Raw genomic sequence first — 14,137 nt, forward strand, 5'->3', positions numbered from 1 at the left:
AATCATACTTTTTTTCCCTCATGTATTTCAGTGCAATGTTCATTATTTATCCCATCCCCTCTTTTCTTAGTTTCCTCCAACCCCCATGTCAGTCCTGTTTTTTAACAGTGGTGTTATGCAGTATTTGATATTTTTGTGACTGAGATATAATAACTCCTAGTTACTAAGTGTAAAGTGTTCCAGTTTCCCCAAATCTATTACTCATTAAGTTAGCCTCTCTGATGCTCCCTGGACCAGACACAGAGAGAAGGTGAAGTCCTCTTATATGACTGTCGTCGTTGTGTACCATAGATATCGTAGAGTCCTCTACGGGTCACCCACTTTGTATAATGTTTTATGAGCTCCTGTTTTTCAATTCTGTGTAGTTCCATTGAGTAAATACACCACAGCTTTCAAGTGTTTTCCTTTTTGTTACCTACCTTGAATGACATTCCCAAGTATGAAGGATAAAAAAGAAAAATCGGTTGAAAGTCTAATACTGGTTGTTGTTGTTGTCTGTACCATTGAGTTGGAACTGACTCTTGACTAACCCTGCGTTACTCCTTTATGATTATGGTGGTTGTAAAACAGGGAGCTCTGGTGGCTGAGTGGTAAGGACTTGGCTGCCAACCCGAACACCCATGGTTCAAATCCACCAGCTGTTCCTCAGAAAAAAGAAAGGAAATCTCCACCTGTGCACTTTACTGCTTCTGAAAACCTGCTGAAGGGTCAGCGGTGAGTCGGTTCTGACTTGACGGTATACAGTGACGACAGTCATATAAGAGGACTTCACCTTCTCTCTGTGTCTGGCCCAGGGAGCATCAGAGAGGCTAGCTTAATGAGTAATGGATTTGGGGAAACTGGAACATTTTACACATAATAATTAGTATCATAGAGAACAACATTTGGGCGGCGGGGGGAGATTTGACAATATTCAAATGCCTTTCAGGTATATCAACCTTTTGACCAAGCAATACCACTTACAGGAAATTTTTCAGTGGAAATATTCTAAATGTATAAGCCCTTTTCCTTACAACAGTTTATTGTAGAGAAAAACTATCAATGGAGGAGAAGTCACATATATAATAGTCTGCTGATACGTCTCCAAGAAGACTAGACTAGAGCCCTTAAAATGTTGGAGGAAATCCTATGAACTTCGAGGAGAGGATATTTTAATTCTTGAAATATTTATGTGTATTTATTTAATATTATTTTCTAATGCAAATTTGGGAGTTAATGTTAGAGAAATGGAATAATACTCCCTGAATAGTCTGTAAGTCTGCTTATTCTATTTTCATAGTCATGTTAAAGGTATAGTCTTAAGATGTTTTGAAAGGAAAGGGTGACATGAGGGGAAATCACCAGTTGCTAGAAGTTTGCTCTACGTAACTCTATAAGGTCATTTTGTTTTGTAAATGCTACTTTGAACGCTACCTCCTGTTCTGTAGTCTCCAAGTGTAACACAATTTCTCTACACTACTTGAGGCAGTGTTCCCGTGTCGGAATGAGCCTGCTCTCAGTAAGAATGAGCTGACCCTGACCATGGAGTCCATCATGAAGAAGAACGAGTTCCTTTGCTGCCAGGACAGCTTCCTCCAGGTGAGCCCCCAGGACAGTTCACTCTTGGCTGCCTGGCAACGAGTGAGATTGGCAGGCGCCATCAGGTGGTTCTGGAAGCTGAGGTGTTCTTTTGCAAAAAATTTAAGAGTGGCCTGTGAAAAAGCTCACAAATCAACAAAAAAATTAGCTCATGTCTTTTTTAGTTTATGTCTTCCATACAGATATTTCCCTATTTGGGGGGCAGGGGGAAGATTTAGTCATAGAACTGATTTTCTTCTAATAATCCTGTTTCTATCAACAACTCACCATGCACTTCCTTTGTTACCCTGTTGGCCAACCCAGTCATTCTGTAGTTGGTTTTTTTTTAAAAAAACAATAGTAGTATTTTATACTAGTTTTTTAGACGACTATTTCTCTAAACATAATAGGGATCAGAAATCCATATAGCCTTTTCTACTCTTCCGGAGAGCTGTTTTCTTGGGTCATCCTCCTCAGGTGTTGTGGTTTATTTATTTTTTAAAGTATTACTTGACCTGTCCCAGCAGCTCCTTCATGTTTATAATGATGGTTCTGGTGAAAAACAAAGGGACCCAGAGATTGTAATTGGTTTCTTTGGGTACATACTGCTAATCCACAGGAACACAGGATCTCCAGGCAAAGTACAAGTATGTCTGTTCCCACATATCACAGTGAGAGCAGTGATGTGAAGGCTGACCGGGAAGGTGTGTGTTAGGAAAGTCCTCCCTCCTCTCCCGCCAGTCATGTGCTGAGCTGTAGAAGTTGAAAAGGAAGCGTTTCCTTTCATGTTTAAATCAGGAGTATGACTAGGTTGAAGCCTTGTTTGTAATTTTGTCTAGAACCTTTGGTCATCATTATTTAACAGCTTAGAATTGTAATTTTATTTTCTTGTAGAGTTGTATTTACTTATTTATTTTTCTGTTTGTTCTCCAAGACCTTAATGGAGACAGGTTATTCTCAGTCATTCTTACTGAGTTTCGGCTCGCCGCCATCCACTTTCACCTCAGCCTTGGGCACTAGGGCCATCTTTCCCAAAGGCCCAACCTGAAAGGGACGAGGATTCCAGACCACCTTCCGGGGCCCATCAGGCTATTTCTACCTTTTAAAAATAATCTTCCCCAAGATTTTACTTGCATGTGATATAAGTGATAGTGTTGGTAACTTCCACATTCTGTTGGATCACGAATGGGAACAAATGTGGATTTCTTCCAGTTAATTGACTACGTAGCAGTCTTCCAAATTTCTTGGCATGGACTAGTGAGCACATCCAAGGCTACATCTCTTAGCTGAAACATGTCCATTTGTATCCATCAATTCCTGGAGCCATATTTTTTGCCAATGCCTTCACTGCCACTTGGACTTCTTCTTTTAGTACTGTTGGTTCTTGGTCATACTACTTCCTGAAGTGGTTCAGACAGGTTTTTTTGGTACAATGTCTGTGTATTCCTTCCATCTTCTTTTGAAGTTTCCTGGATCATTCAAGATTTTTCTCATAGAATCCTTCAGTGTTGTAAGTTGAGGCTTAAATTTGTTCTTCAGGAAATGTAGTAACTTGATATTGTTAAGTAATCTGTGGGAGGCTAAAGAGATGTCATTTTTACAAGATTGGGACAGAATTAGACTAGTATCTTTAGCAAGATATCTTAGCAGTATCTCTGTGGATACTTTTAGGATTTTATTTTTGCAAAAGGGGTGTCTGATTTACTGTATGCTTTAGGCTTAAACATATCAACTAAGTGACAGACTGAGTAGATTTTAGGTAGCACAAGCCAAGCCCGCCTTGGTAGGATGGAGGAGTCAAAAATAAATGACTGGTGGCTAAATGTGCAGTCCAGCCTCCCACAAGCTGACCTGTCCACTGTATGTGGGTCTGCTGTTTACACTCCCTGTCATCATTCTGTGTTTTGATTGTTGAGGCACATAATTCAGGGAGGGTTGTTGAAGCAAGTACAGTCTGGCCACTCTTTCCCCATATTCTCTCTGTACGGTTGACTACCAGATCTCCAGGACTGCATTCTGTCAGCCTGAGAGTCTCTGTTGCTACAGTATGTGGCTCCATCAGCTCACCCTGGGAAATGCTGCAGTAAACACTCCATAACACTTAGCATGACCCTCTGTGAGCATGATGGTAATGCATGTAACTCTTTAATTACACCTTACCCCTTTGTGAGTGCTCCCCAAAGAGGTTTCTGCCTGTCTTAGGCAGGGTTCTCCAGAGAAGCAAAACCAATTAAGCTTTTAGATATAGATAAAGAGAGACTTATTTCCAGGAAATAGCTCACGTGCTTATAGAGACAGTCTGCAGGTCAGCCCCCAAGGTAGATACATATGGGGAGGTAGAGTCTGAGTCATCAGCAGGCAGGAGGCTGCTGGCTTCAGAGGCTGACTCTTCCAGATCCTCGTTGGAAAGTGGGGTGACAGACAACTGACTTTGGAGGCTGCCGGCTACTGGCTTCAGAAGCTGGCACATCTGAAAGGTGGTGTGGGGAAACAGGATCACAGATAGTTGGCTTTGGGTACTGATGGGCCTAAAGTCATCAAGTATAGCAATCACTGGTTTAAGTCTAGAGACTGAGCCAAGTAGCTTTCTGTCAGAGTCCAGACATAGATACCATGCAGGCTACATCCTGAGACCTACGTTAATCAGATAAACTCATTGCCATCCAGTCAGAACCAACTCATAGCAAACCTGTAGCAGATTTTCCGAGGCTGCAGTCATGTGGAATTTATTATAAATTGCCCATATTTCTCCCGTGGAGCCAGTTGTGAATTCAAACTCCCTTTAGGTTAGCAGTGCAACTCCCAATGGACTAGGCCACCAGAAAGGCTAATCATCATTATAAATCTGCTTGTAATCCTGCCTTATACACCTCCTGTTGTGGTGTACTCATAGCTGACTCTAGCAGGTTTTCAGAGGCAGTAAATCACAAGTGAGGAGATTGCCCATCCTTCTGCGGAGCGACTGGCGAGCTTGAACCACATGCTTTTGGGATTTCATTGCAGCTTCTTGCCACTAGGCCACCAGAGCTCCCCACTAACATCCTGTTGTTGTTCTGAACCTTTGAGTTGGAATCAACCCCTAGGTAACCTCCAGTAGGTTTTCAGAGGCAATTAATCACACAGAAGGAGATTGCCCATTTTTCTGTGGAGCACCTGGCAGATTCAAACCATATGCCTTTGGGATTGTAGCACACATTCTCATCTCTAGGCCACCAGAGCGCTATTAACCATCCTAGAGCTAGAGGTTAGAATTTATTAAACGTAGCCAGAGATGTATTCTGTCTCCATACCTTTACAATCTGTACGCAGAACAGATCATCTGGAACACTGGGCTGTATGGGGAGGAATGTGGCATCAGGATTGGTGGAAGTTTCATCAACAATCTGCATTATGCAGATGATACAACCCTGCTTGCTGAAACTGAGGAGGACCTGAAGCACTTGCTGCAGAAGGTCAAGGACTGTAGCCTTCAAGATGGATTGAAGCTCAACATCAAGAAAACAAAGATTCTAATCACTGGACCAGTTGGCAGCATCAGTATGGATGGTGAAGATATTGAGATAGTTAACAGTTTTAGTTTGCTTGGCTCCACAGTCAACAGTCTTGGTACCAGCAGCCAGGAAATCAAGAGACGAATTGCACTGGGAAAGTCAGCTGTCAGGGTACTGAAGAGCAATGACGTCAGGCTGGAGACTAAGGTGCGCTTGATCTGGGCTATAGTCTTCACAGTTGCATGCTATGCATTGAAGAGCTGGACAGTGACTAGGGATGATAGAAAGAGAATTAATGCCTTTGAGCTGTGGTACTGGAGAAGAGTGTTGAATATACCATGAACTACTAGGAGAACAAACAGGTTTGTCCTGGAGTGGATAAAGCCAGGCTGCTCCTTGGAGTCAAGGATTCTGAAGCTTCATCTGACATACTTTGGGCATGTTAAAAGGAGGGATCAGTCCTTGGAGAGGGACATCACATTTGGAAGAGTGGAGGGACATCACAGAAGAGGAAGACCCTCAATGAGATGTATCGATTCAGTGATTGAGGGTAGTGGGAGTAGGTGTGTCAGAGACAATGAGGTTGGAACAGGATAGAGCAGGATTTAGGGCTCTTGTACATAGGGTCACTATGAGTCGCAAGTGACTTGACAGCACATAACAACAACAACAGATTCATTACATAATATTGAGAACTATTGTTGGGTTGACACTGTTAACCACCACGCTCTCTGATCTTGGTACTTGGATGAATAGAAAGGCTTCTGAAGTCTGAGAGTGTATTTATTTTGTAGGCACCTTAGATTTTAAAACAGGCAGTCTCCCTTTTAGATTGATTATTAGGAAAACTAGAGTCAAAGCGAAAGTCTCTAGCCTGCTCTGAATATGTACTTTTATTTTTCTTTTTATTGCCAAAACCTGGAAACATGAATATGTATTTTTTCATTCTCTTGTCACCTTTGCTGGCATGTGAATATGCGCTGTGTATTCCTTGGGAAAACACTTTTTAATAGAACTAGTATCTATATTGCATCTTTTTTCATTTACAGCTAAATAAGATGGGCTCACTCACCATCTATTGCCAGTAAGTTTATGAACTGAATTATGCCATCCACATTACTGAGAAATTGAAAACTGACATTTGCTGTGTAACATTTCAGGAAATAAAGAAATTCATCAAAGGGGTTTCTGAGAAGATCAAGAAAACCAGAGATAAATATGGCATCAATGATAATGGCACAACTGAGGTAAAGTCCTTGCCAGACATCAGGTGGCAGACCCCACAGTATGTTCCGATGTCACCACCCTAACTCTGCATTTCCATTTTTTCAGCCTCGTGTGTTGTACCAATTGGACCGGATCACCCCGACCCAGATAGAAAAGTTTCTGGAGACCTGTAGGGACAAGTACATGAGGTAGGGATGCTAGATATCTTAAAGAGGAGGGCGTTAAATGTAGGGTCCGCACGGGCACAGGATCCTGTACAGTGAAGCTTGTGACTTTCAGTAACGAGACTATGTGTCAGCCCCATCTGTGCCTCCACTGGCTTTCCAGTGCTCTTAGATGTGAAAATAATTATTGAGAGATTTCTAAGTGTCCTCACACAAAGAAGCTATTACCAGATGTTAGCTGCTCCACTCGCAGTGCTGTTTGTTAGCATGGCACTTAGGACTTTACCAGCCATGGATGTAGACTCATTTGTTATGTTCTAGTAACAGATCGCCACACAGCAGTCATGTCAGACCTCTCTGAACAGTCACAGTCCCCTTTCTGCCCTTACACCTTATGGATGGCCAACCTATTCCTCTGTCACAAACAGCCTGGCTCATGGCCAGTTCCTTCTTGACTCTTTGCCTCTAACACCTTTTGAAGAGCATGGTCAGAAGCTTCTCCCAGCAGTTTGCTGGATTTCCCACTGTTAGGTTGTATTTCCACTTGTATCTTCTCTCCCAAGGGCCCAGATGGAGCCGGGCTCTGCAGTGGGCGCACTCTGTGCACAGAGCATTGGCGAGCCAGGCACGCAGATGACCCTGAAGACCTTCCATTTCGCGGGGGTGGCCTCCATGAACATCACACTGGGCGTGCCCCGAATCAAAGAGATCATCAATGCCTCCAAGGCCATCAGGTACCCAACTTCATTGCTGTTGCTTAAGATAATGATCCTGTTGTCATGCACACACGTATAATATGCTAATGGAAAAATGTATTGCTCTCTGGGTGATGTTTGTTCTGCTGCTAGTCCTATTTTCATTATATTTGGTTAATTATACTTGTTCAGCCACTCAAATGGTGGCTCCTTGGAATGTAAAACAGTGCAACTACTCTGGAAAGCAGGGCACTCTGATGTTCTCGTGGTAAGAAGCTGAGATGCCAACCCAAGTCTGCATGATTCAAATCCACCAGCTGCTCCACAGGAGAAGGATGGGCAATCTCCTCCTCCCATGTGATTAAACTGCCCCTGAAAACCTGCTAGAGGGTCAGCTATGGGTCGATTCTGACTCAGTGGTACATAACAACAACTACGGGAAGCAGCTTGGTGCTGTTTTAGAAAGTTGGAAATAGAAATACTATTTGACCCAGGAATCCCTCTATTAGAAATATGTTATTCTTGATGATTACAGTCGAGCACGACTTACAGGGACCCTATGAACAAAAGACCTGAAGCCTTTCTGTAACTGTCATCATTTCTCAAAGTTCATAGATATTCCAGAGAAATAAAAGCTTCAACACAAACTGATGTACACACACCCATGGTTACTGCAGTATTATTTATAGAAGAAAACTGCTGTAAACTACCTGGGTGTTATCAACAGATGAATTGTGAAAAAAAAAGTATGTTACATTCACACAATAATACATCACAGAAAAAGAATCAAGAATTTGTGTGCTACTATACAACATGGATAAATCTAGAAATAATTGCTCTGAATGACATAAGCCAGTCACAAAAGGACAATTATGGTATAAGGCCACTATTAAAATAAGCTTAGGAAAAATTTACACACAATAGAACCAACCTTGAAGTTTTAATAAGGATGAGAAAAGAGGAAGAAGGGAGTAAAAATCGAGAAATAGATTACCTATAACCAGGAGAAGATAAAATAGATGAATGGGATCTTCTAAGAATCAAATCCCTATGCACATCCAAAAACTTCTCCACCAGGGTAAAAATCATGCCGAGGATTCGGACCAGCAGTGCAAGAAGCTCCCTGATGACACAGGCCCCGTGCATGTGCCTTTTAAGTGTGCTGTGTCCAATGAGAGATGGTGGACGCCCCAGCCTGTGCAGGACATATAAAGGAAAACAAACTTGTTTCTGATAGCAGGAGTCAAGAAAGCAAAAACCATTTTGCATTGGTCATCTGCTGTCAAGGACCTTTGAAGTACTAAAAAAGCACGGATGTTATGTTAAAGAACAAGGTACACCTGACCAGGCCCTGGTATTTGCTGTTGCTTCATACGGATGTGAAAGTTGGGTAATGAATAAGAAAGACTGAAGAATTGATGCCTTTGAATGGTGGTGTTGGTGAAGAGTATTGAATGTCCTGTGAACTGCAAGAAGAACAAAAAAAGCTATCCTGAAAGTAGTACTCCAGGTGTTCTTAGAGCCCAGGAAGGTTTGCTGGGCATATTATCAGGAGAGGTCTGTCCTTAGAAAAGGACATAATGATCGGAAAGGTGGAGGATCAGCAAAGGACAGCAGCACCCTCCATGAGATGGACTAATAAAGTGACTGCAACAGTTGAGCTCTCCTGAGGGAGAGCATGGCACAGGACCCTCCAAGGATCCCATCCTTAGTACGTAGGGTCACCGTCCAGTCAAGAATTGACTCAACCAGTACCCACAGGTCATGAAAAGGCTAAAAACTGAGAAAATTCTTTCCTCTTCCAGCAACGAGTGAAAGATGCGACCTGGGTAGATGCTCATTGTGTTCAGGCCTTTGCAATAGGGGCACTAGATGGCACTGCCTTTTCTCTTCTGAGTCAGGTGACTCAGGAAAAAGAACAAAAATAACTTTATTAAAAGCAGATAAGAGATGGGCTCACTTTGTCAGAAAGAGTTTTCTGAAAGTCATCTCACTCACTGTTGGAGTGAGTTGCCTCAGAAGCTTCAAAATGAGCAAGTCTTAAGAGTAAAATGAAGGCCTTAGTAGGATACCTGCCACGTAGTGGATGCTTGTTAAATTGCATCTACTTATGATTTTAAATGCAGTTCTCACTTATCAGCTGTCTCATTATCCAATATTTCACATTTACAATAATAGTTTAAAAATCTACTTATTAATGCATAAGTGTGAACACTGGACGACTGGGTGAGGGTGATGCTGGCTGAGAAGTTCTGTTAGCTTGCTGGGCCATCACTGTTAGGCAGTTATGTGATGGTGTAATCTGGAAACTTGATAATGATGAAGTTTGGCAGTCTATAATGATGCTGGCATCTCCATTTTATGATTGAACGCAGTCATCCTCCATTTTCATATAATGACAGTTTTTCACTTAACAACCTGGTCTCAGGAACCTAACTGTGTCAGTAAGTGAGGAGTGGATGTGGTATTACAGTGTAATAAGGCCGTAGTCTTCAAGCAGGATCCTTTCTGTGCTGTAATCTCCTCTCTTGTCTTTCTCCTAGCACTCCAATCATCACAGCTCAGCTGGACAAGGATGACGATGCTGATTATGCTCGTCTAGTGAAAGGGAGAATTGAGAAAACCCTCTTGGGAGAGGTAAAAAAGAAATCTGTCTTGATACTAAGAAATGGGAATGGTGGTCTTTAGAGAAGTCAGACACTGAGTGGCAATAGCTATACCCTTCAGTCATATCCACTTCCTCCTGGTCTGCTATTTGGACATGTGCATTCCCTCCTGCTCTACCATGTAGTCATGTCCACACCCTCCTGCTCTACCATCCTTCACATCCACGCCCTGCCCTCCTGCTCTATCCTGTAGTCATGTCTATGCCTCCTACCCTACCATTTGATCACATTCATGCCCTCCTGCTCCACCATTCAGTCACGTCTGTGCTCTCCTGCTCTACCATTCATTCACGTCTATGCCCACCTGCTCCACCATTCAGTCATGTCTACGCAGCCCTCTTGCTCTACCATTCAATCACATCCACACCTCCTGCTCCACCATTCAGTCATGTCTGTGCCCTCCTGCTCCACCATTCAGTCATGTGTACGCAGCCCTCCTGCTCCACCAGTCACTTCTGTGCCCTCCTGCTCTACCATTCATTCACGTCTATGCCCACCTGCTCCACCATTCAGTCATGTCTACGCAGCCCTCTTGCTCTACCACTCAATCACATCCACACCTCCTGCTCCACCATTCAGTCACGTCTGTGCCCTCCTGATCTACCATTCAGTCACGTCTGTGCCCTCCTGATCTACCATTCAGTCACGTCTGTGCCCTCCTGATCTACCATTCAGTCATATCTACATAGCTCTCTTGCTCTACCATCAGTCACATCCACGCCTCTTGCTCTACCATTCAGTCGTGTCCACAAAGCCTTCTTGCTCTGCCATTCAGTCACGTCCACACCTGCTGGCTTTACCAGTCTGTTGTGTCCACGCCTCCTGAATACCTAAAGATCAGGCAGAGGATGCTGTCTGATAAACTGTCTAACATTCTCATCTTTTGAACCACAGATTTCCGAATATATTGAAGAAGTGTTCCTTCCGGATGATTGCTTTATTCTTATCAAGCTCTCCTTGGAACGGATTAGACTTCTGAGACTGGAAGTGAGTCACACAATTGAATGTGTATAGTGCGGGAAGTCATCCTCCTTTGGTCCCAAGATAGATACGGACTAACCAAGACAAGAGCTAAGCAAGGCACTGAGTGCATCATCAAACATTCTGTTGGGTTTCTGTTCTGGGAGATTCTGTCGAATCTTTCTAGTCTGGCTTTCTTATCCTGATCCTGACAGATTTTGGCATTTAAAGGCACAATTAGTTTAGACCACACAGTAACTTACTTGTGAAACAGTGTCACAGCAACCAGGTATCCTCCAGGGTCTGGGTGAAGCTCCAAGCAGGGCTTCCTGACTCATCTAGAGGTCCCCGCACTCCGCATAGCTCCTTGCTGCCCTGGGCAGTGTATTTGGATGGGTAGATTATCCTGGCATGCTGTATCAGCGTGTATGAGGAGGTAACAGTAGAAAGATCATCCGTCATTCTCTCATGTAGTTAAATCCTTTAGTTTTGTGTCTACTAGCATATCCGTCCCTGCTAATAGCCTCTGCAATAGAAGCACGTCCTGACTGATCCTGCACTGATCTCCCGATCCACTAAGATTTGAATCACTGTGCTCCTGGGTTTTTATTTGGTTGAAAGTCAGTTGCCAGGCCTTTCTTGTTAGTCTGTCTCAGTGTGGTATCACTTCAGAAATATATTCACCTTACCCACAACAATTTCAGTTTACTTGGACAGACAATCAACATGCGTGGTAGACTCAGCCAAGAGATCAAGACATTTTTCACTAGGAAAATCTGTCAAGGGCTTGTTTAAAGTGCTAAAGAGCAAGAATATCAGTTTAAAGATTAAGGTATACTGCAATTCCTATTCTTTATAAGCATTGTCCATAACGTATTCTAATCCCCACAGCTGAATGATTTTGAATAGTCGGTAAAATACAAGCACACAGTTTTCTGGCACTCTGTGCTTTCAGCCAAACACATCTGGTATCATCAATAATGCCCTTAAGTCCATGGTCTTTGCAACTTGATCTTTTGGCAGTTGATATCCTGCTTCAGCCATGGTGAATTATCTTCTGGAAGGGTGTGTTGTTTTTTTTAATTATTTGTGATAATGTTCAGTAATTTCTACAATCTGTTGAATTACCATTTTTTAGAATGGACACAAATACAGAAATTTTCCAGGTAGATCCTAGATGATAGCACATGAGCAGTGGTCGTGGTGTCAGATGAAAGAGTCTGAGCTCTCTAGTAACACTGTACAAAAAGAACATTTTTCTCACAGTTTTGGAGGCTGCATATCCACATTTGTGGCTCACCTTTGTATGGCTCACCTCTGGGGGAAGTGTCTCTCTTGTGTTCTCTCCCATTCTCAGCTCTGAGGGAAAGTTCTTTCATGTTCTTATATATTTCTTAGGCATTATAGCTCTTCTCCTCCCAGCTTTACTTGGTTATTTGCTCTTTAATATCTCACAAGAAAACAAACAACAACAGATCTCACTTCTGTCAAGTGAATTCTGACTCACAGCAATCTTCTAGGACAAATTAGAACTCCTGCATCAGACTGTTGAGGCAGTAGAACAGAACAAGAGCACACTGTCTTAGCTTTCTCCCAAGAGTGGTTGGGAGGTTCAAACCACTGACCTTTCCGTTAGCAGCCCAGGTTGATTTATAGCATACCTAATATTGCCTCATTATTATAACAAAACTCATAAAGAAAACAAAAACTTCCTTTATAAGGAATAAAACTCAAGTCCTTCCAGAGACACCTTGGAATAAAGCTAAGCATCCAAAGATAGACAGACTAGAAAGAAGGATTGGCCATCCACTCCAGAAATAACAGGCCTTTGAAAACCCTATGTACAATAGGGCATACTTAGACTAGCAGGGCACTAGAGGCTGAGGGCTTGTATTGAGAAACACAAATAGGAACAGTTGCAAGCAGATACTAGTGATTGGACATGGAATATTAGAAGTATGGATGTAGAAAAATTGAACATTGTTAAGAAAGAAATGGAACAAATGAATGGTGACATACTGGGCATTGGCGAACTGAGATGCATAAGCTTGGGATATTTTGAATCTGACAATCATATGATCTGCTACACTGGAAATGGAAGTGAAAAGTGAGGGAAAACGGGGTTGCTTTCACTGTCAAAAAGACCATTTTTATGTATGTACACCAGTAAAATAATTTTAAAAAAAGAAAAGAACTACCCCATAAAGCAAGAAAATGATTGTATGAAACACAGTGTGAATGAAAAATAGCCTGAAACACATTGTATACTATGAACTTTGTAATCAAACAAGCAATTTTAAAAAAAAGACCATTTATAGAATCATTCTGAAATAGTGTTATAAGCACAGGATCCATCATTCAGATATATGTACCAATAGCCAGAGCCAAAGAGGAGAAAAGAGAGGATTTCTACCCGTATTTTCAGTCAGAAATCAATCAAACATGCAATCAAGGTGTAGCAGTAAGTCATTGGAATGCAAAAATTATAAACAAGTTAGAAGGATCATTAGTTGGAAAACATGACTTGGTGACAAAATGAGGCTTGAAGCTGGAGGTAGAAAGAAATTCATGGCCTTGTGCCTCTATATCCAGATTTCTGTTCTCTAGACAACTTCCAAAGGAGACCATAACAACAGGTGCAGGAGTTAAGATATATAGCACCTATTTTTAGGAATGCAGGCCAGTCCATAACAAAAGGGAAGCTTTACTGAATTTTTTAAATTGTCCTATCTTCAGCACCTTCTTGAAACTCCTCCCTGAGGAGAGGCTAGTTGTTGCTGTAATTGGCTTGTGTTTTAAATGACTGAAAAAATTATTCCTTGTAGGGGTAGGATGGAGGGACAAAAAACATTATTTTTTTTTAATGAATAAAACTCAGATTTATTGAGAGACACCTTGGAAGAAAGACATGGTGATCTCCTTCCAAAACCTCGGCCATCGGAAGCCCTCTGGGGCATGATTTACTGTGCACACGAGAGGTCACCATGAGCTGGGCTTTTAATGGTCAACAGGAGTTTACATTTTATATTTAGTACGTAAGAGGTTGTTATTGTTCCACATAGAGTACATAAATAGGAAATACATTTGTTATTAAATGTGAGGAGATGGGACAAGTGACTAAGAACTTATTAACGAGTGCAGCAATAAAACTAAGTCTAGCAGTGCTGGCGTTATAGCTGCGAACCTACCAGTGATGCTGGTCCTTGCAGGTGAATGCTGAGACAGTGCGGTACTCCATCTGCACATCCAAGCTCCGCGTGAAGCCTGGAGACGTGGCTGTGCATGGCGAAGCTGTGGTGTGTGTCACCCCCAGAGAGAACAGTAAGAGCTCCATGTACTATGTGCTGCAGTTCCTGAAGGAGGATCTCCCCAAGGTG

General features: G+C 42.3%; 1 protein-coding gene across 1 annotated transcript in view; it reads left to right on the top strand.

Annotated features, from left to right (window-relative positions):
• Window positions 1-14,137, top strand: part of POLR3A (polymerase (RNA) III (DNA directed) polypeptide A, 155kDa) — a 96,736-nt gene that overhangs the window by 37,772 nt on the left and 44,827 nt on the right. The window contains exons 21-27 of the mRNA XM_006887560.1: window positions 1,465-1,578; window positions 6,209-6,295; window positions 6,381-6,463; window positions 7,003-7,173; window positions 9,678-9,771; window positions 10,695-10,787; window positions 13,970-14,134. Of these exons, the coding sequence (XP_006887622.1) occupies window positions 1,465-1,578; window positions 6,209-6,295; window positions 6,381-6,463; window positions 7,003-7,173; window positions 9,678-9,771; window positions 10,695-10,787; window positions 13,970-14,134 (807 nt within the window). The remainder of the gene's footprint in view (window positions 1-1,464; window positions 1,579-6,208; window positions 6,296-6,380; window positions 6,464-7,002; window positions 7,174-9,677; window positions 9,772-10,694; window positions 10,788-13,969; window positions 14,135-14,137) is intronic.

This window comes from Elephantulus edwardii, unplaced genomic scaffold, assembly GCF_000299155.1.
Source record: "Elephantulus edwardii isolate Elephantulus edwardi_28Jun2011 unplaced genomic scaffold, EleEdw1.0 scaffold00058, whole genome shotgun sequence".
Lineage (NCBI taxonomy): Eukaryota > Metazoa > Chordata > Mammalia > Macroscelidea > Macroscelididae > Elephantulus > Elephantulus edwardii.